Source organism: Phasianus colchicus, chromosome 1, assembly GCF_987193195.1.
Source record: "Phasianus colchicus chromosome 1, bPhaCol1.hap1.1, whole genome shotgun sequence".
NCBI lineage: Eukaryota > Metazoa > Chordata > Aves > Galliformes > Phasianidae > Phasianus > Phasianus colchicus.
Window position 1 is genome coordinate 58,196,369 of NC_143436.1, and position 22,395 is coordinate 58,218,763.

Below are 22,395 nucleotides of genomic sequence, written 5' to 3' on the forward strand. Positions count from 1 at the left end.
CTTTGCTTAACTGTGCTTTCTTCCTTAGTTACTGAAAGAATTCAAGGGTATGGGGGAGAAAATGTACAGACAGACCAGGTGAAGTGTGTGCAGATTGATCATACATGCACATGGACAGAATATCGCTTTGACAGTGGGCTGAACTGGAGCCATAGCACAAAGGTACACATCATCACCTTCCTTTACCGCCAATGGGACAGGATGGCGTTGGCAGGGCAGCGTGGAGAGGCTGTCATTTGCTGGAGCTGAAGCAGAAGCCGTATGTACGGAACCATTCACGTTGGAAAAGACCACTAAGATCACCCAGTCCAACCGCCAGCCTACCCCCACCACGCCCGCTGGCCGTGTGGCTCGGTGCCGCATGCACATCAGCTCCAGGTTACGCCACACAGCGGCACACGAAGGCGCAGGCCGTTCCGATTCCAAGCGCAGCGCCGCGCACCGCCCGTTGCGGACGGACCTTGAGCGCTCGTGGCTGGTGGCCCCGCGGGGCGCTCCTCGGGCAGCTCCGGGGGGTGGGCGTGGCCGGGCGTGGCCGGGAGCGGCGCAGCGATTGGTTGGCGGCCGAGGGGGGCGTGGCGGGGGCGCGGCCGGCCGGGAGTTTCCCACAATGCCCCGCTGCAGTGCGGCCGCCGATGGATGCTGCGCGGCCGCGCTGCCATTTGCAGCCGCCGCGGCTCGCAACGCGCCCCGGGGCCCCGGCAGCGGTCGCCCCCCGGTCCCCGACGGCCCACAGCGCCTGCAGCCGCCGGCCACCCCCCGCCTGCCCCCTCCTTCTCCTTCGCGGCCCCTCTGCCCCGCCGCAATGAACCCCCCCGCAGCGGCCGGCGGGGAGGAGACGGGGGCGGCGGGCGGCGGCTGCCGGGGGGCCGAGGGCGGCGGGGAGGCGACGGGTGCCGCCGGGGTCCCGGAGGAGCCGGGGCTGGCGGCGGCGGAGGAGTCGTTGGAGGAGAAGCTGCGGAACCTCACCTTCAGGAAGCAGGTGTCCTACAGGTGGGTGCTTCCCGCTCGGGCACGGGGAGGGGGTCGGAGCCCGCAGGCTGCGGGGAGACGCTCGGCTTTGCCCGAAAGCAGAAAGAGACTCCGCGGTTCTGCAGCACGTTGAACGGGCGGTCCCGCTGCTGCCGTCGGGCACGGAGTTACTCAGAGGAAGTCGGGAATCCCGCCCGGCTGCATAGAGTGAATAGAGCCGTCCCTATGCTTCGCTGTCCCCAGCGAAAACGTGGGCACCGGAGGAGTGAGAAAACCCTTCAGCGCTGCTCCCGAGGGCGCTCTCCGGGAGTCCCACCCGTGCGGCAGCGACACGCGGGGCGGGCGGGCTCTGCAACCAGTGCCGCTGCGGGGCTGCGCTCCGAGGGCCGGATCAGGCATGCTGTGAGCTCGGGCACAGCGCTGCTTTCGTAACCAGGGGTGAGTGTTCTGCTGCTCCGTGCAGGTCCTGGAGCTGTAGAGCCCGGTAAATCTGTTCCCTCCTTGTGTAACGTGCCTGAATGAACGGGTAGCTAATGGGCTTTGCCTGCTCCTCTGTTCCCACCTGGGATCTGTTAGTAGCTGCGGGCAACAACTGCTGTCAGAGCAGCTTCATGCCGTGGAGTTCTGGGGTCTCACTTCATTCTGGCTGCATTCCCCAGTGCGGGCTGGGGATGTGCTCTCTAAAACCAGGGGACAGAACACTCAGAGCTGTTCTTTATTTTGCCTCTGCTCTTTCATTTGTCACTTCTAGTTGTAGGTAGGTAAGCAGAGAATCTCCCCCAACGCACAGATACTTTTTTAATGTGTTCACGCTGTCAGCTTACATCTCAGATAGATTCATAATAGTTTGAGTCTCTGCATGTGGTAGGGCTTAAAAGTGATGTAATTAAGCACTCCTCATAGCTGAAGTTTTATATAATCCTTCTGTATGTGTGGAGAGACTTCCACATAAGGCTGATGCTCTCACTGGCGAGCGTGAAGTTTGGGATGATTCATACAAGACTCTATAAGGTGAACGATGAGAAAAGGAAAACTCACTGGGCACATCAAGGGCATTACAGCAATAACTTTGTGGTGCTTTTGCATCTCTACCCCAGTGGTTTTTCTGATGTATGCCATTTAGCTGCACGTTGTCTGTTGCAGGTAAAGGCGGGCTCTGTAGGTGGGCTTCTGATGTTACTGTTGATGGGGCAGTTTTGCTAATGGGTTTGCTTTTGGTAGAGAAGGCTGAGGGTTTGCATTATGGTTTGCAGGTGCTTCTACTTGAACCATACGTTTTCACTTTTATTTCAGCAGTTTTGGCATCTTCCCCATTTGAGGAAGGGGTTGTGGAGTCTCCTCCGGAGATATTCAAAGCAAGATGTTGTAAGGGTTTCACAATGAATGAGAATAAGAGGGGATATTGGATTTCTCTTCTTCCTCTTGCCTCACCTCTCCTACAGCTAGGCAGGTTTACAACAATTCCCAAACATTTACATATAAAAGTCTTTTCCTGAGCATCTCCTGATGCTTATCGCTCATTCTTTTGACTTAGGCTATGTGCAAGAAAGTACATTTTCTTTACATCCCTGGATTTTCACACTTTTTTATTTGTGAGCTGATTTTCCATAAGTAATATGTGCTCTCATTTTTCTCTAAGGAGAATTATCGAAGTAGATGGAAGAATGGAAGACTTTCACACAGGACCTCAACTGAGCTCCCCATGCTACACATCCCCCACCTTCCTTAAATTAAATCGCTGCCAGCCATTATTTCTGCAAATATATGGTTTTGAAATACATTTGTAGGTGTAAATGACTGTATTACACACAGGAAAATGTATGTATGTTGGCACTGGACTCGCTCATCCACTAGTAAAGCAGAAGTTATTCAAGGCTTCACAGTGGCTTTCCAACAGTCCATTTAGGAATCTCTGCGTAGATGCATTACATTAACATACACCCATATATCTATATTTACACAAGCAGTCAAACACAATTGGAACTTGCTTGAAATAATACAGATATCTGAAAATGCATGTAAAAAATCTGTTGGTGACACCTGAAAAAATGAAATAGGTTGCTGAAAGAGAGGTCCAGGTATTGTTACCAGAGGAAAAAGGAAAGCAGTGGAGGAGAAACTTAACAGTTCTGTGTTATTCTCTGCCTATCATGCAGGTATAATTTACTTGAATTTGGCTTAAAGTATTATCTATTTTTTTTTTCCATTTTTGTTGTTAAAGTGCAGATGTGTTATTGTGAAGTCAATCTGTTTAACTAATAGTGTAGTTATTGCATACAAATCTCATGTCTCTAGAACTGTACCAAAAGCATGAGTCAGAAAACAACGTATGGCACTGACCTGACTGCTGGTGTACAGTGCAGAAACAGCTATGCTAAGCATATAATGAATTGGTGTGGTAAATACGTACATTAGCTGTGCATGTTGCCCTTATCAAGGCATAATTTTGCCTGTTTGAGAGGGAAAGCTCGCTGTACGTACTGCAGATGTGCTGCACATGGAGCTCCATAGCCCCACTAATGTTGCTGTGCTCCCAGCCCATACGTACCCACCATGAACCCAGCGCTCACAAAGCTCTCAGTGCGCACCAAAAGCTTTTTACTCCTTCAAGAATAGATGTTTGTTCACCGTTTTCTTTCTAGTGATGCACTGTAATTACACATACATTCACAGTGGGGTACACCACTTATCTGTGCTTCCACGTGAGCTAATGGCTTTAAAGCGTGTCTGTTGGTGTGTGCTGCCAACGTGTGTTACTTAAGCGGATCTCAGTTTGCAGCCAGAGCGCCCACCTCTCCTTATGCACAGCATTGGAGTTGGGCAGGGAAGGAGTGGTGTCCCAGTGTGCAGCTCGCAGTGAAGGGCATCTCATAGGGCTGCTCCATACGTGGCACAACGAAGGCAAGGAGAAGTGGTTGTCCCCTTCAGCCTCGTGTGCTTGATGAGGCCAACCTATTTGAGAGTTGGATGTTGACTTGAGAAAGCCAGCAGATAAGCAACCATTGCTAGGGCTTATTTTTACCCTAGAAATATGGAATTAAATGTATTAAAGACCCTTTGGCTTTTCTGTTTAGATATCTGAACCGTGGTGAAAAACATGTCCTTCTCATCAACTGATATACTCAAAGTCATGGCAAAGAAATTGGGAAATCACAGAATCGCAGGGATTAGAAGGGATCTCAAGGGATCATCGAGTCCAACCCCCTGCCAAAACAGGTACCCTACAATAGGTCGTACAGGTAGGCATCCAGACAGGTCTTGAATATAGAAGGAGACTCCACAACCTCTCTGGGCAGCCAATTGTAAATGAGAGTGGGGGGGGGGGGGGCAGAGGGGAAGTAAATCAAATGTGCACCCTGCCAAAGAGAAATACTCTCTGCACATTGACTGGCTCTTGTTTACCTCCTCTGTTTCTAGCCCCAGATGAATATTTCCTGGGTGTTTTGATGCAAAAGCAGTAGGTAGTATTTTCTTTCTTTTAATTTTCTTTCATTATTTTTGTCATTGCAAAGTTCTGTGAAGAACACCATCATCTGTGTTAGCTAAAGTAGGCATGAATTGAACTTTCTTCAAAATAATTTTTGAAATAAGGAGAAATTCAGATTTTACCACAAAGGAGCTCAGTAAGAATATTTCCACAATAAAAGGCTACAGAAAACTACGGGGAAAAAAAACTACAGAGAAAGCTATGGGTTATAAAACTCCATCCTACAGGTTTCCTGTAGGTTTTTGTAGCTCTAAAAAATTAATCTGAAAAATAATGGTGTTGTTTTAATTGTTTATGCTTGAAGAAACAGTAAAAGATCCAAAAAAAACCCAGACAAGAGCAACAAAAAGCGAAACAAAAACAAGCCCAAACCATAAATAATGCAGACGGCTTTTAATTTCTTAATAATTATTATTTGGAAATCCAGGGAATCTTGGTTAGTGGCATAGGAAATAAAAACGAAGTTGTAAGTTTTGAAGTTCTAATGGCCCTCTTGTGAGAGCTCAAGTAGCGTTTGGCAAATGTTTGTCACTGGGGAATAGTTTATCTTGAGAAATGTGATCTCACTTTGACCAAGCGAAGGAATCCTGCTTGATGTAGTGTGGCAGGCTTAGGGTCCTTGTCTGAATATGGCTCAGCCCCCCAACCAGAGGCCATTAGGATTCCACGTGTGCTGTTTGGCCATGGTAGCTCTCCTGAGCCGGAGACATTGAGTTTCACTTTGAGTAATGGAAGGGACTGGAGGGGGTGGCCATGCCCAGTGCTTCTGACCAAGCAAAGCTGCTTGAGGCCAGCCCTGTGTGCTCCCCCCATGGTCAGTGGGTAGGTCTGCTGAGAACCCATCTGCTCTCCTGCACCATCAGCAGTGTGTGGTTGGTTGTTTTGGCACCGAGGGTCTGGAGTGATAATTAGAGTGAGTTTTATTCCTGCATTTGAAGGAGAGAAGTTGTGGCAGAGAAATCCTGGGAAGATCCCCAATTAAACAACCTCATCACTGCTGATGTGCTTAGGTAAGACAGAGAATGTGAGTACCTGGGACTTCAGATGAGTCCTTGGACAGAAATAGAAACTTAAGGATAGGTGACATCCTCGTTTTTTGCTTCATTTGTTTACAGACATGATAATGATCGTAGAGCTCACATCACTTCTCAGCAAATATTAAACAGAGACAGGATGGTAGAGGTGTCTCCTATTAGTAAGACTTAATTACTTTCTGAAATGACAGCATTTACTAGTGTACTGTGAAGCATTATAAATAATTAAAGCTGACTGACATTTGTAAAAATGAAAACATTCAACACAATTCTTTGATCTTTTGATTGTGTTGATTTCTTACACTTGGGTTTCTTTGAATCTTAATACGTCCTATTTCCATGAATTAGTGAGGTTGTTCCCCACAAAGATGATGGATGAGTTTTTTATCTTCTATCAAATGTCAAGAAAATAATTTTCATTCTCCGGCCTAATCTTGCAAAATCTGCTTGCACCTTCTTTGTTAGAGTTTCGGGTATTTACTGTGCAGGGTTGGTACCACCCACGCTCATAACAATGACTCAATTTACTTTGTCTCCCAAAACATCCATCACCGCTTTATCGTTTTCTCCCAAAGCACATCACTTCACATTTCTAGGTACACAAAGGGGCCTTCATAAAGCTGTCTTTCATACCCAAAGCTCTGAGGAAAGAAATGGAAGCTCTGTGTTGTAACAAATGCAGAAAAGACTAGCATATCTCTGAAACAAGACTAATACCACAGGAAGAAATGGTTTACATTTAGAATTTGCTATGGACTTAAAGATACAGCTTCAAGGCTGGCCATCAATGTCTCTAGGCCGCACGAAGTAAAAGGATTGTCTCTTTGCCTCTGCTGTTCTCCCCTTCCTTATGAAGTTAGCAGTACTTTGCAAAAGACACTTAATGGATGATCACTGCCCTGCAATGGCTTTATGTACGTGCTCAGAAGTGGATAAATGCACACAGGATTTGCAAGGGGGAAACCCCACGAGTGCAGGATGAAGCTGTTGTGCAGACTCGGACCTGTACGCTCAGATGGCTCCTCAGAGAGGGACTCTTGCAGATGGAAAATGTTATCAGGTAATAAGTGCTGAATCAGTTGCCACGCAAGTTCAATGAGGTGGAAAGACACTGTTGTCCTAGCTAATCCTTTGGAATAAATGAGCAGGTAGGCAGTTCTTCTCACCGGGGTCGATCACGGGGTTGATTGATGCTCAGTGCTTCTCCAGGCCTTTGGCAGTTTTTTATTAGGCAAAGTTGGCAGTTTGGCCAGGATACTAGGGATGTGCTGCATATGTGCAGTGCTGTTTGTGCTCTTCTGCTTTGCAGCCTGGACATGTAACATTGGTAATTAGCCAAAGGATTTTCCAGATATTAGGAAAAAGAGAGAGGGTAGGGGAAGAAGAGAGCTGCTGAGGGAGGCTTGCAGCATTGTGATCCTATGAGGAAGCTCACCATCAAATAAAATGGGGAGGAGAGAGAAAAGATGTCCATTTTTATACGTCCAAAATTTTTATTCACCCTTTGTAAATGGAAGACACGTGAACTCAATTGTGTATATGAAAAAAAGTGTAAGAGTGCATTAAGAGCAGCTTCTGTGTGTGCATACATATATATCTACAGAGTCCATAGGTGCCTTCATGTCAGCTGTGAAAGTACATAGGAACAGTCATAGAATCATAGAGTGACCTGGGTTGAAAAGAATCACAATGATCATCTAGTTTCAGACCCCTGCTATGTGCAGGGTCGCCAACCACCAGACCAGGCTGCCCAGAGCCACATCCAGCCTGGCCTTGAATGCCTCCAGGGATGGGGCATCCACAGCCTCCTTGGGCAACCTGTTCCAGTGTGTCACCACCCTCTGTGTGAAAAACTTCCTCCTAATATCTAACCTAAACCTCCCCTATCTTAGTTTAAGACATTCCCCCTTGTCCTATCACTATCCACTCTCATAAAGGGTTGCAGATGCAGAAAGGTTGCTTGCCCATTGTACTGTGTCTCCATTTTTCAATGTGTATTTACAAATAGTCGGGTTCTACACTGTATTTTTTTAGGTGGACATAATCACTTATGGATTACAGCCTTATGGATGGAGGAATATGAGGCAAAGCAAGATACAGTGACTCACTGACTCACTCAGGATGGCATGTGGTGTCTGCGTGCCAGTTAATCCTAGCTCTAAGAGCAAGCCTCCCCTAGTTTAAATGGAGAAGGGGAGAGGGGAAGAGAAGCAAAAAAGCAGCTTTTAGAGAAAACCCAAAATTTGGGGAACAGAGGACATTCTGTACATTAATACTGTAATTTAAACTTGTTAGCAAGTACTCTATTCCCAAGTTTTGCCTCTGAATTATTTGTGTATGGAGCAAGTGGGACTGTTCATTTTTAAAGAACTACAGTAGCCTAAGTAGTGCCACAGGGCACTAACTGCTCGTCTTGAATTTCTTTATGCCTCCAACAAACTTAATGAAATGGCTCAGTTGAAAGGTAGATAAGGGTTTGGGGATAAAGGGAAAAATGCATTCATTTGTTCTAATGCTCACTAATGACTCAGTGGGTAGAGGACTTGGCCAGTATTTGCACTAGGACTGAGTGTGATACTTTCCCCGTACTCTCTGTACTGTTTTTTGACGAAATCAGAAGGTCTGGAATACTGACACTAAAAAAAGGGTTGGAAATGAGATCCCACACCTTTCAGTTCTGGACTTTCCTGCAAGTGCAGCTCTGAACAGCACTTCCAGACTCTCCTTCTGATTAACAAAGCTTATCTGCCTACAAAAATTACCATTCATAATGGGAAACTGCTTTTTATCATCTGGTTTGTCTGCACTTTGAGGGGCAGTGGTTTCCAATTCCTTCTAGAAGGTTTTCCAGATCACTGGCCCTACATACTTTCTAACACGAATCCCGATTGTGGCAGACACATGGCTATGTATTTAGGGAGAATGGAGGTGTCTAATTGAGGCATATACTAACTTTCTGCATCACTGCCCCTCCTGTGTTCTTTTGTGGATGAACACTGGGGCATGAATAGATGCAGGATGTTACTTTCTCAGGCTGTCAATGAGGAGGCATAAGCCATCAGCAATGAGTTTACTCATTGGGATCAGAGAATTGTGCTGCTCAGTGCCCTATAGGCTCAGCTAGACTGTAGATTCATTGCAGAGATGTTTAAGATTGATGGCTTAGGTTGTTTGGCAGTATGCAAGAGCCCTTGGTGGGGTGATATGAGCTACTTCTGATTGTTCAGGGACTTGGAGGGAGGTGTTTTGGCTGGAGAAGAGATGTAAGCTTGTATAGCAGGGAAAGAAGTAGGCAAATAACTTGTTTTGCTTTGTATTATTGTCTTCAGATGGATTAAAAATTCTTCATTTTCCCCTCTCCATTACTAAATTATGTGTTTCATATGCATAGCTCTAACCAGACGTACTTTAGATCTATAATACACAAGTGTTTTGGTGTATGACCCAACAAGTGAAGAAAAAGAAAGTCTCATATTTAATATAAACACTTGCAAAAAAATACTGTGCTTATGTATTGCTCGTCTCATATTCATAATTTATTCCAAATGTTTCTGAGCTTGACTTTTCTTAAAAATAAACAGCAAAACTCCTAATAGCCAGATGATATGCCTTCTAAGCTGTATGACTCATCAGGAAAGTTGACCCACTGGGGAACATTTTCCAAGTGGGGCAGGGATTAAAGTTCAATTATACAGATTCATCAAAGACGATGAGCTGGACAACTTAGAATCCCTCTGTGCTCTGAAACTGCTCCCTGGTGCTGTGAAATATGCTGGAGAGGGGACTGTCTGTGCTGTGTGAGAGGTGCCATGGGGTTTCAGGGCATCAGAGGAGAGGGTGAGGAAGCGAAATGGCTTTGAAGCCTGTTAGCATTAAAAGATGATGAGAAAATACCTTCCTGTCATCACTTTATTTCATTAGGTTGCTAATGAGTTTCCTCTAGGGATGGTAATGGGGAGTTCTTATGCTTTTATCCAATTAGTGAATGATCCCAGGAGTACCTCCTTTTGTTGTGAAAACACATTGAGTTTCATTCCAACCAGGTTCTCTGAAGGCAATGAAATGCCATACGTAGGTGCACGCTAGGCTAGGTCCTTGGGTATTAATTGCTGATGTTAGCCTGATTTATGGTTTCAAGATGATGCCCCGGAGGGCAACGGACTCTCCTGTGGAACAAGTGAAATGCCAGAGATTTGAATAAAGTTTCATTATGAGTTTTGAGGTTATTTGTAAGTTGAGACACTGAGACAACTTGCATGTCAGAAACCCATGTAGGCAAGAAATAAAAGTGCCTTTGATGCTATTGCCGTAAGGGATATCCAGTACCAGTGTGCTGTCAGCTGCTTGTACTCTTAGGATCCTTTGCTGCTGGTTCTGCAGTCTGCTCCAAGTCCCAGCCTGATCTAAAATGACATTGAAAAAGGAATTAGATTCACTACCCATGCATGTTTGGTTGCGGGTGGCCTTCCATTAGCTGAGAGGAACATAAGCTATTCTTCATTCTTCATTTTACCTCTGCAGGTAGCCAGCAGTTACAAGTGTCACTTCTGCAAGGCAGTATATTTTGCTTTGGAGCACGTCATTTCTCACTGTATCAGTGTTGTCCCTGACAACTTTTCCAGCATTAGATTTCTTGGATTTCTTCACTGTTTCTGATCTGCTCCCTTCTTATTCTGTAGCTTGCCTTTGCTGCCCTATCTTCTTCCTTGCAGCACGTTTCTGCCTTTTTCCCAATTCCTGCCAATACACTGCTGCTTTGTGTGGGTTTATGTATCTGCGTGGTGCATGGTGCAATGAACAAAGAACATGCAGCGACAGAAATACTGTATTTCACGTTCTAGAAGGTTAGGCTTAAATTATTCAGTTTGCTCCAAGAGGTTTTTTCCCCATCTGTCATGGCCACTGTGAGCTTCAAAGTCTGGTGCTGCATCTTTGATGCCTTACTGTCAAGATTCTCATAATAAGCTGCTTCCTTTCCCCCTTTCCATTTGCAATACTGGCATTTCTCAAGCTGTGGTATGGAAGAGTATGTTGTAGTGGTTGTGAAGTAGCTATGGATATCTTTAAAGTGCAATTGAATATAAAGGTAGAGGCAGTTCTTGGACTTCTGAGTCAGTGTAATGCAAATCTATAGCAAAAAGAAGGATGAATCTTTTGCCTTCTTCAGCGCTTCACATTTTAGAATTTGAAGGAATGCTGAAAAGTGCTCAGCAGACCTTGCTGAGAAAAAATACTGGAATAGACTCATAGTGTCTTGAATGCAGGGTAGCGTTTTGATGCTTGGGTGGGCTCTTTTGCCCTTGTGAATCTTGTTGTTTGCTGTTCAGGTTGGAAAAATGTTTTTTTCATTACATTAAGTCTGATGTGGACTATATCATCATTTTACAAATACACTATGATCTTGGTTAAGCAGCAAGAAGACTGAGTGTTGGGTTGTTTGGTCTCTGTGCTGTCAGCTCTTATTCTCTCATCTTTAAGTGGATGGCAGGGGAGACGACTCGTGTTGGCTGTGATGCTGGGGCAATTACAAGTTGGACTGAGATGATCATAGCAGTCGAGATGCCTCCTCACAAAGCTTGTCTGCCATGTTTAGAAACAAGCAACTAGATGGGATTCAGACAAGTGAGCCAGCAGTAGTAGTTCTGTCCTATAATGTATCCTTACCTATCAAACCTTAATCCAGCTGGAAGGGAGGAAAGCTAGTCATTAGCAGGGATAGCTGTTGGCAGTTTGGGCTGGAGGTTTTGGGTGTAGCATAGCTTTGCATGTGTTTTCCCTGTGGGAAAATATCCTCTGGTCTCTCCCAGAAAATAAGTTTCTCGCAGACCCCTGTCTTGCCCTTCTTGGGAATGTGATGACCATCAACAGAAACCAAATATGACCTTCAAAAGCATTGCATGCACTCACTCAATTGTATAGGCAGATTCAAGCTGGAAGTGCTCTGGGAAATGTTTTCCAGGGCACTATGGATGCAGAGAGCTTGTGTGAGCCCTCCTATTAATGAACATGTCTTAAAAGAATCATAGAATTATCGGGGTTGGAAGGGACCTTTAGACATCATCTAGTCCAACTCTCAACCTCCTATATTGTGCGCTCTGCTTCTTTTTTCTTTCATCTAAGAAAGGTACAGGGGTAAACTATTGCTAATACTGTTAACCAGAAGAAATCTGTGTGACACACAAATATTTTTTATGTCCTCTGATTCTCCAGCTGGCATATTCAAGACCAAGTAATGCATACCTCCCAGTTTTCACCTCAAGTCTGGTGAAAATGTGAGAGATCAAATGACAGGAAATTGTAAAGAAAAGTCTCTTTTTATTCCTGGGTTGGACAATATGGTCATCTTTTCCCCACCTCCTTAAGTGCAGAAGGGGAAGTAATCAAATGCGATTCTGTCCTCAGCTCTCACAGGGCTGTGAAAATGTCTTCAGCCTGCTCTCTGCTTACATTTCCAATTCTCTTTTTTCTAAAAGGCTTTGAGCTTAGCATTCGTATTAGTACCTGGTCTTGTACAGAATTCAGATAAAACAAGTAAACAAAGCAAACACAGAGAAAGAGTAAGGCACAGCTGCTGAACCCCTGTGTGGGGTTTCTCTCATTTCACAGATCTTGCTGTCTCTCCACTGGAACAGAAAATGGGATGACTAATTTTGGGAGGGAGACAGAAGGAAGAGGGGAGTTGACCCGTGTCTATGAAAGAGCTGTGTTCTTACTTCCTAGCTCCCTAATTGATAAAAGGCCTTTGTTTATTCAGGGAAAGTGGTAGCACAGGGAGCAGCACTGAAATCTTCTATCACGCGGGTTGCACCTCTCTCCTGACTTAGCAGAAAAAGAAGGTAATTCACTTTTTTTTTTTTTTTTGTCTTTGGCCTTTATCCTGAGATTACTCATGCTTTTTGCTTCCTGAAATTCAAAGATTGTTCTCTTTCACACATGAACTGCCAGGATACCAGATGGCCTTGTCTTTCTGCCACCAGTGACCTTATTTTGCTACTCTTTGCAGCTGTGCAATGTCCTAAATGAAATCTGTAGCTGAAGATAGAATCATAGAATACCCCAAGTTGGAAGGGACCCACAAGGATCATTGAGTCCAACTCCTGACTCCACATAGGACCACCCCAAAATCAGATATATGTCAGAGAGCATTGTCCAGATGCTTCTGGAACTCTGTCAGCTTGGGGCCATGACCACTGCACTGGGATGCCTGTTCCAGGGCCTGACCACCTTCTGCTGAAGAACCTTTTCATCATTATCCAACCTGACCTTCACCTGAAGGTCTCCTGGCAATTGTGAATGTGGGTTCTCAGTTGGGTCTGAAAACTCAGGCTATTCCTGATTCTCCCATCTGTTTGTGCCTCATGTATCTTCTGCTCATTAAAAGAAGTTTTTATCATTTTAGCCTCTGTCAGCCCTTCAGCTACCTGTGCGACCTGGTGTAGGGATCCTGCTTTGGCAGGGGGGTTGGACTCGATGATCTCTGGAGGTCCCTTCCAACCCCTGCGATTCTGTGATTCTGTGATTCTGTGACCAAAGACAGACGTTTCCAGTGGGTCACAAGCAACTGAGATAAAGAAGAGTAAGGAGGGTGCAAACTATTGCTTAGAATGCAGTATGTAGTGCTTTAACACAGTAAATTTTCAAGTTTGAAAGAGGCCATTAGCAATATGAAACAGAGAGGAGAGGAGGAGGAAATAAGCTGGGATGGAGAAAGTAGCCCAACTTTCCCTTCTCTGATCTGAAAAAAAGAGTGAGATGTTAATTTCCCTCCAGTGAGAGAAGCAGCTTGCTGTCTCAAAAGGCTGCTCCCAGGCAAATCAGCTTTCCCACCCACTTGCACTCAGAATCACAGACAGAAAGCACGGGGCTCTCCCAGGTCTCGGGGCTGAGCCATGCCCAGGTGCTCCCCCTTGCTCCCCACACAGCAGTTGTGTAGGGTACTCCCTTCCCAAACCCTTTCCCACTGGCTCCCCCACCACCCCAGCACCCTGCTGGAGCTTTGTTTCTGATTCAGTCACTCTTAAAACAGTGTCACAATTTGTCAGGTGCCGAGAGTGATATTTGCTTGATGGAAATGTTGGCCCTATTGTGAATCAATTCTAAGAGCTTTTCACAGCGAGGTTGTAAGACAATGAGGTGAACTGATTACACATGCAGACAAAGCAGCTTCTATTATGTGTGAAAACATAAATAATAGGGGGATAAATGCAAAACAGTGAGATCATCTCCAATAATCTTTTCCAGGTATCATTATGCTTTCCCAGGCATAATAGTACATGTCGGTGTGCAACTGTAGTGGTAGAGGAATGCAACCACGTCCATGAGGCAAGCGAGCAGGTAGGTCTGAAGGGCTCAGTCCTGAGCCACAATGTGTGTAAAAAAAATGCAAAGGTGACCTCACAGATCTTGGTGATAGATCTGTTCAAGAGGAGAAACAATGGGCAGTTATTATCCAGTTATTAATCCAGTGATTATTCCTTCAAATCAAGTGACCTCTCATTGTAAATTGAGAGAAGGAAAACCAGGTATGAGGCAATACCTCTGAAGGTACCACAGCATCGTCACTTGTAATTCAGTTCTTCTATAATGGAGAACCATGGCTGAAGTATTTCCCATGGAACATTTTTTCAGTCTGCTGACATAACTATGTTTTCCAACTGAAGTCTTCTGGGGAGGATGCTAATTTTGTTTTCAAAAAATAGATGAGCAACACATTCAAATATTCATCATAACTTGTAATCCTATTAACTGAAATACAGAATAATTGATACTATAATTCCTTGGAATGTCTTTATGCAGGTTTGTGTGCTTTTTTTTTCTTGTGTTTTTTTTTTTGTTTTTTTTCCCTCTGATTCAAAAGAAATCTTACTTTGTTTTGATTTGAAACATCAGAATTTCCCAAAGAATAGAAATGTTGAATTTTGGCAAGCCAAAGTTATCTGATAGCATCTGTGAAACCAGCTTGGTCATAATTAATTTTCCGTGATAGAAATGTGTTGCAATAACCATATTTAGTGTTAATCAGCTGAATGATACTTAGTCTTTCCTGAAGGACCAAAGACTGAATGAAACTGAAAGATGAGTTGTCCTCGGGCTGCTAGCAGAACTGCTTGATGTCATAGGTGAGGTATATTAACGGGTAATATCGGATAGTGAATGGCCACCTGCTGCTTTATGGGTAAACATAAAGGTAATTCTCCAGGGGGTGTTTGAAAGCCGTAGGTAGAAAAGTTGTATGGTTAAGGCTGTTTTTTGCTTGTTTGCTTTGCTTTTGTTCTTTCCTTCTCTTTCTAAAAATATTCTGCATCTGCCTCAAGCTACTGACAGCATGTACCAGGTGATATTAAAATCCAAGTGGTCATTTATTGGAATTCGTTCTCTGAATAAGCAAGAGTTAAAGTGATCTCTGACTTTTAGGAGTGGAAAAGCCTCTGCAGTCAAGAAACAGTACTTTTTATTTTCCTTCCTGTTTCTGCTTTTCTCCCTCTGGACCACGGAGCAGTCAGATCAGTATCTACCCCATCAGCAAGGGGTACCCTGTGGTGGATCTCAGCTGGAAGGTGGTGTCTCCCACCATGTTCTAGGCATATGCCACAGTCTGCTTGGGTGAGTGCTTCATACAGGCCAAGTTGCTGTCAGATTTCTCTCTCAGAAAGGAGAAGATCCCATCCAGCTGATAGGGGCAGCAGAGGAGGAGGGAGCGATCCCTTGTAATGACTACCTGTGGAGGGTCAGTGGCCATCTTCTGTTGGAGACTGAAAGGTGTTGATAACCACAGCACGAAGAGGAACAGAGATTATATGCAGTATTTATTATAATGTGTCTGGGCAGTGGATTGCTAGCTTGCCTGTCAAATAACAGCATCTGCTTGTGCTGGTTTTGCTGTTCCCGACATGTAACTCCCATGGGATTTAAGAACTTTCTTGGGAAGAGATTGTGTGAGCGTGCAGTTCTTGCTATTAAGACTAATGCATTTCCTTCTAATGGCTTTGCTGTGATTAGTCAGTCCCCACGTGTATGCATTTGATGTTAGGTGTCACTTCTTACTGGCTCTGGAAAAAAATGTGAGCCCTGATATGTGTGAAGAAGTGAATATAACAAGGGGATGAGCAATCCCTAAAGGATAACTTTGGGCTAAGAGGGCTCCCTTCCTCCAGTGTCCTCAACAGTCATTAGCAAGCAAGAGAGTCTTCTCCAAAGGGCAATTTTGCCAGCTTAATTCAGGCTCTGGCTCCTCGCTGTCCTCTGGAAAAGCCCATCTCTGTTTAGCTTAGAAATCTAAAAGTAGTAGTTCTGATGTGGACTCCTCCTATAAGATGAAGAATAGATGTGTGTGTACTTGTTAATGTTTGACAAATGTTTCCAAACAGAAAATGCAAAACGTGGGAACTCTATTTGCAAAAACAAAACAAAACCCACATATTTTTCCAGGGTGAAAGTCAGAGGTTTTTTTGGGGGTGGGGAGGAGGTGGGGGTGGGGAAGAAAGAGGGAAATCTTTATTTGAAGTGAAGACTTCTTTTAGTGGATGCTGGCAAGTATGTCAATTTTAAATATTGCTGCATTGGCTCTACAGCCAAATGGAGGTGTTGCCATTTTGCCTGTTGTGAACCATGTCTTTCAAAGGATTTCCTTTGCCAGTTGCAGGGGCAGCTGGAAGACTGTTGTTCTGTATTTCAGTCTCAGTCCAGAAGACCAGAGTAAATCTCTCGCCTTTTACCTGTCCTGTCTGTGGAATTTAGGCACGTTGTCATGTTTTCTGTGAACTACAGTAAATTACCTGGAAAGTAAAATGCATGTGTTGCTCATGGCGATGCTGGTCTCTGAGGACTGCTGCTTAATGGTTCAAAGGCAGCCTTGGATATACCATGGTCTGGTGAATAGAGCACTTATTAGAGGTGGGCTGGCATCTCTCTGTAGCTCCTGGCACTCACTGCAGCATTCAGTCCTCACGTGTTGATGAGCTTTGCTGTTAGCTTAATTCTCACTGGTACCTTAACTCATCCACCTCATCCGAGCGATGCAAACTGAACCTGTGCACAGCATCTTTATCTTGAATATGTCACATCTCAAAATGTTGATTATTTGCTGAATGATACTGGGGTGACTTGTATTTAACCTCTTTGTTCTTTATCCTTTCTTTCATTTGTCAGGAGCTTGGAAATGTGCAAGTGACACAAAAAAAAGGCTAGGGAAGGGTACTGAATATCACTTCAGGCATTGTAGCATATTTGTGATTATTGTGCAGGAAGGGAGATGATAGACTGTGGTTATTTAGTTTGAGTAGAAGAAAATATGATGAAATAAGTGAACCCAGGGGCTTTTCTTTTACTTGCCATACATAACTGTTTTGTGTGTATTTAGTAGGGAATTCAGTGCTGCAGGAAATCATGGAAGGGAAACATTTAGCAGGATCCAAAGAAGGATTAGTCTTTTATGTGAAAATGAATCGTATTCATAGCAAGTCTGCCTGCTGAGTATACTCACAATGTCACAAGAGTTGCCAATGTTTTCTTGCTTCGGGGGGCAAGAGAATCACCTACTGTGGCTGTGAAGGGATTATCTCTGTGCTTTCCATCCTTCACTAGGCACATTTCTGCTTGTTTTTCTGTTTGCTTTCCCTTAAAACATCAGGTATTGGTGTGATATTGAAAAGGGGCTTCTTGAACTTAGAGGCCAGTGACTTGATCAGGCATGACAGCCTCCAGGGACCTAAACAAATAAAGTAGGAACTAATTCTGTTCCCCCATCTAAAATTCTAATCTTGTTTGTGACGTCGTAATTGGTTACCATAGGAACAATTATGGTGTCATAAAAAGAAGATTATGAATTTAACTGAGGAATAAGCAGCTGGAGCAGATGAACTTTTCAGTAATTCCTACCTCCTGTGGAATCTGCTCTTTTAATGCAAAGAGGTATTGTTTCAAGGAAAGAAAGATGGGCTAGAAGAAATTCATTAAATGTGTGCTGAAGGAATAGTAGTGTATCCAAAAGTATATTGCTCTAAGCTTCTAGGTCTCTGAGGATGCTGCATTATAAAGAAAATCTCATTTATACCGAGGGATGCTAGAATGAGCAGCAGATCTCCTGTCTTGCATGAACTCTTCCAGGTGGTGTATCCACAATTTTTCTTTCTATGAATTATTTTTTGCTTGAAGTTTTAAGAGTGGAAACTACTTTTTCAACTAGGGTTAATGTCAAAATTTAAAAGATGAATGAATTTTGGAGCAGACTGACTTTTTGCTAGGTGAGGATGTTTTAATTTTTGATGGCTTTTCTTTTCCCAAGTCTTATGGAGAGGAGCAGAGGGAATGAGATTGTTCAGTCTGGAGAAAAGGAGCTCAGGAGAGACCTCATCACTCTCTGTAATGACCAGGAAGAAGGTTGTGGTGAGCTGGGGGTCAATCTTTTCTCCCAGGTAACAGTGATAGGACAGAGGTAATGGCTTCAAGTTGCACCAGGGGAGATTAGGGTTGGATATTAGGAAACACTTCTTCTCAGAAAGAGTCCAGGGAGGTGGTAGGGTCACTATCCCTGGAGGTGTTCAAGGAAAGGATAGATGTAATACTGAGGGACATGGTTAGTGCCCAATATTGGAAGTAGGTAAAGGGCTGAACTAGATCAGGCGTGTCCAACCCATAGCCCACAGGTCACATGAGGCTCAGCATGGCTCTCAGTGAAGCCCACCCTCTCTCTACACTACAAAGGTAGTGACTGTTTTCTGTGAAGTGGCCCTGGGCACGTACCCATTGCTCAGCAACAACCAAAGTGTTGTTTGCTGTCAGTGTGCTGTTAACAGTGTGCTGACTGAAAGCAGGGCACAGAGAGGGCAGTGCTGTGCAGTGCTGACTCAGGTGATGGCAAATAATTGTATGCATTTTGATACATTGGCAAAACACATTGCTCTGAACAGCAAAGAATACTCAGCTTTCCGTTTTGATAAAGGAATTTGAAAATAAAATCATAAAATCCTTGGAGTTGGAAAGGACCCTTAAAGGTCATCTAGTCCAATTCCCTTGCAATGAACAGGGACATCACAGCTAGATCAGGGTGCTCAGAGCCTCATCCAGCCTGATGTTGAGTGTCTCCAGGGATGGGGCATCCGCTGTCTCTCTGGGCAACCTGTTCCAGTGCCACATCACTCTCACTGTAGAAGACTTTTTCCTTATATATAATGTAAATCTCCCCTCTTTTAGTTTGAAACCATTTCCCCTTTTCCTGTCACAACAGACCCCACTAAGGAGTCTGTCTCCTTCTTTCTTACACCCCCCCTTTAGATATTGAAAGGCAGCTCTCACGTCTCCCCAGAGCTTTGTCTTCTCCAGGATGAACAGCCCCAGTTCTCTCAGTCTGTCCTCAGAGGGAGGTGTTCCATGCCTGGGATCATTTTTCTGACCCCCCTCTGGATACACTCAAACAGGTCCATGTCTCTCCTGTACTAAGGACTGCACATCTGGACGCAACACTCCAGATGAGGTCTCACCAGTGCAGAGTAGAGGGGCAGGATCACCTCTCTCATCCTGCTGGCCATGCTTCTTTTGATGCAGCACAAGGTACGGTTGGCTTTCTGGGCTGTGAGGGCACACTGCTAGCTCATGTCAGCTAGCCATCCACCAATACCTCCATGTCTTTTTCAGCAGGGCTGTGTTCCAACCTTACATCCCCCAGCCTGTTCTGATAGTGGAAGTTGCCACGACCCAGGTGCAGACCTTGGTTGGTTTTGTTGAAGCCCATGAGGTTCTCCTGCGTCCACTGATTGAACCTGTCTAGGTCCCTCTGGATGGCATCCAGACTGCACCACACAGCTTGGGGTTTCAAAACTGCCGAAAGAGATATGATAAATTTACATTTACAAGACCATTTTCAGTTGATATATGACCTGCATATTTTCAAATAGAATGTATAGAGTTGCAATCAGATATTCAACTCAAAAATCTGATCTTGTCTCTTTACTAGACTTTCATAATCTCTGTTTTAGCAGAGAAAAATATCCTTCGCTTCACAATCACACCATATTCATGTCATAGCTTTCTGGCAGTACACACATTTTGAGCAATTATTGTCAAGGATGAAATATAGGAAGAGTAAAATTTCATCAGAAATCTCAGATTAACACCTTGAGGCCTCACTAAGAATTGCAACCACTGTCATTGAACCAGACTGATGTGTTGGTTTACAAAAACAAGGTCAAATATCCCACTAGTTTTTATGTTTTTGTTCCTCTCTTTTTTTTAAAATTGTTTTAAGAAAAATATCTTAAATTAAAATGTTTTATTACTTATATATTAACGATATCGTATGTTTTGTGAGGAATGCTCCAAAAGTAATGCCACCTGTTTTATTATGATGGCCTGTAATATCAGATGTGCATGTTGGTGGTAAGTAGTATAGGGTGAACCTTCCCACCAGTATTCTGTTGAATTTGTTGCTGCGTGACAGATGGCAGCAGAGGGGCTGCCTGACAAAATGACATCTGACATTGAAGTGTGTGTGAAGCAAAGATGTAGCATTGAATTCCTCCATGCAGAAAAAATGGCACCCAGTGACATTCACCAATGCTTTCCGAATATTTATGGAGACCAAACAGTGGATGTGAGCACAGTGAGGTGGTGGGTGGTGCATTTCAGCAGTGGTCACAGTGGGTCACCTTCACTGGTGCAAATTTTGATGAAAGCGGCATGGAGGCTTTTGTTTATTGCTGGTAAAAATGCACAGCTAATGGTGGTGGCTGACTGCATAGAAAAACAGGGTTTTGTAGCTGAGAATTTGCTCTATCAAATAAATAGGAGGCATTAATTTTGGAACAACTACGCATCTGCAGCCCAAGACACTTTCTGTTCATTAAATGCAGCCCAGGCAAGCCAAAAGGTTGGACATCCATGGAGTAGATGATCTTAGAGGTCTTTTCCAACCTTAATGACTATGATGATTATTTTTCAAATTTTTATTGCTCCTACCTCCCTGTAGTTTGTAAAGCAAAGTTTTGGATGATGCTGAATTACTTCTGTGGCATTAATATCTGTGCTGATTGCTTTGCACTCTCAGACATTCTTGCTCACTCTCTTGGAGTCAGGCAGGAACTGCTTGGCTTGACACTCCATCCTGGTGTTTACTGCTCTGACCTGAGCCACTTGGTCAGCAATGCATTAGCAGAAGAGCCATTAATAAGAATTACTAATACATAGCAAGGTGCAGAAAATGGTGTGCATAGCTGAGGGTAGTGCTTGGGATGAGACTGATGGCAAGAAATTGCCTGAAGGCTTGAGTGTAATTTGGTGCTCTTGTTTTGTTGTTTGCTCCTCTTACGTTTGCTTTGCTCTCTTGGCCTCCCTCCTCTCTCTGTCGGAGAAGAAAATGTGGTTCTATCTGCATGAGAGCTGAAATGTAGGGCTCCTGGGGTTTTTTGGGCAATCTTTTGCTCTTAGCCATGACACTGTCCCTTACTGTTGCTTTCTTCCAGGAACATGAACAGTGCTGTTTGGTTACTGTTGAGTGTATGAGCACAGCTATTCTTGCTTCTCCTGTTACCAAAGCTTGCAGACAGTTGCTGGCATGCCAGATGTCCCCGTGATGCTGTGCTGGGAGCACGAACCTCTCTCTGAAGGCATTTTCTGGGAAAAACAACAGATACTGGGGACTTCTAGTGGTGTTTTCAAAACACAGTACAGAAATAAATGAATCCCTGCAGCACCACTGGGATGGCAGGGAGCAAGCTGTTAGCCTCTTACCTTGGGAAATGAGATTCAGAAGTAAAAGCTAAACTATAAATTTTCCCAAAGTTTGCTGAAATAATAAATAGCTCTTTTGGCTACTTGTTTGGGATGCAGATGAGCTTGGAGAACCTGTTGGCTTTTAGCCTGGCAGAGGATCTTTATAGGATTATCAGGGATTTCAGTGAGTACCATGTGAGCAGGTTTGGATGCTCCTTCACTCCCTGCTGCCTTCCTGGTACTATATTTCAGCTGTTCTCTCTCGACCTTCGTTCTGCCCAGCTGAAGAAGCCCAACATAATGCTTTTCACCTCAGTCAGTGCTTGTGTTCCCAGGTAAAGGGATCAGCTTGCCAAGCATCTTAAGCTACTGTTGTGCAGTGCTCTGGAAGGAGTAGGTTACAAGTGCAGTGAGCAATGCTGTGGCTGGTCCTGCCCAATAATGTAGGTGCTTTGGAAAGTAGAAACATCATTGCTTGAGCCATGCAGACATTTTGGGGAGCTCTATGCAATGAAGTCCCAGAGCAGTAAGCAGAGAGAAGGACGGAATTAAAAATCCAGAGATTGGCAGATGGTTGGTGCTAACTCAAACTGCTGCAGCTTGGGCTTTGGTTGGGAGCTAAAGCCCTCTGCTGCTTTCACTTGGGTTGTTCCCTTTGGAAACAAGTGACTTCGTTGAGTTTCTTACTAGATCCAAATAGTAATTCCTTGCATGAGGATAGGAAGGCAATGACAATTTGATCAGCTTCTCCAGACTAATGTCTGGCAATGAGGTGCATGGTACATGCCTCCAGGCTAGGCAGGAGAATGTGATTCATGGGTGATCAGAGGCAGCTGACAAACATATGATAAATTGGACCTCTGGCTACCTCTTAGCAGAGAAAAACTGAGCTGCACTTACTTACTAGCCAGTGGGTTTGGTGATGAAGGTGCCCCTTGTGACAGGAGGGCCTCTGAGAGGAGTGAGAAGCTCAGCAAGGGCTCCACTCAGATGGCTTGTGAAACATGTGCATGGGTTAGCACAGTTTTTTTCAGTCATTGCGTGGAAGCATTAGGCTTGGTGCTTGGTGGTCATGGGGCTCTTTGCTCCTGGGGAAGGCTACCTGGGGAAAAGACCCCGTGTCCATGGGCCCTCTGACCTGAGGTGATAGCATAGGCAGAGCTTGGCAACATATGGGTGCAGTCTGGTCCCTGGTCT

General features: G+C 44.5%; 1 protein-coding gene across 3 annotated transcripts in view; it reads left to right on the forward strand.

The window, feature by feature from the left end:
• Nucleotides 1–610: 610 nt before the first annotated feature.
• The window catches only part of DGKI (diacylglycerol kinase iota), a 209,992-nt gene continuing 188,207 nt past the window's right edge, over nt 611–22,395 (forward strand). For 2 of the 3 annotated variants that reach the window (XM_090144503.1, XM_090144510.1), the window contains exon 1: nt 611–993. In XM_090144503.1, coding sequence (XP_090000629.1) covers nt 611–993 — 383 coding nt within the window. The remainder of the gene's footprint in view (nt 994–22,395) is intronic. The other variant, XM_090144523.1, reaches the window with a different exon arrangement.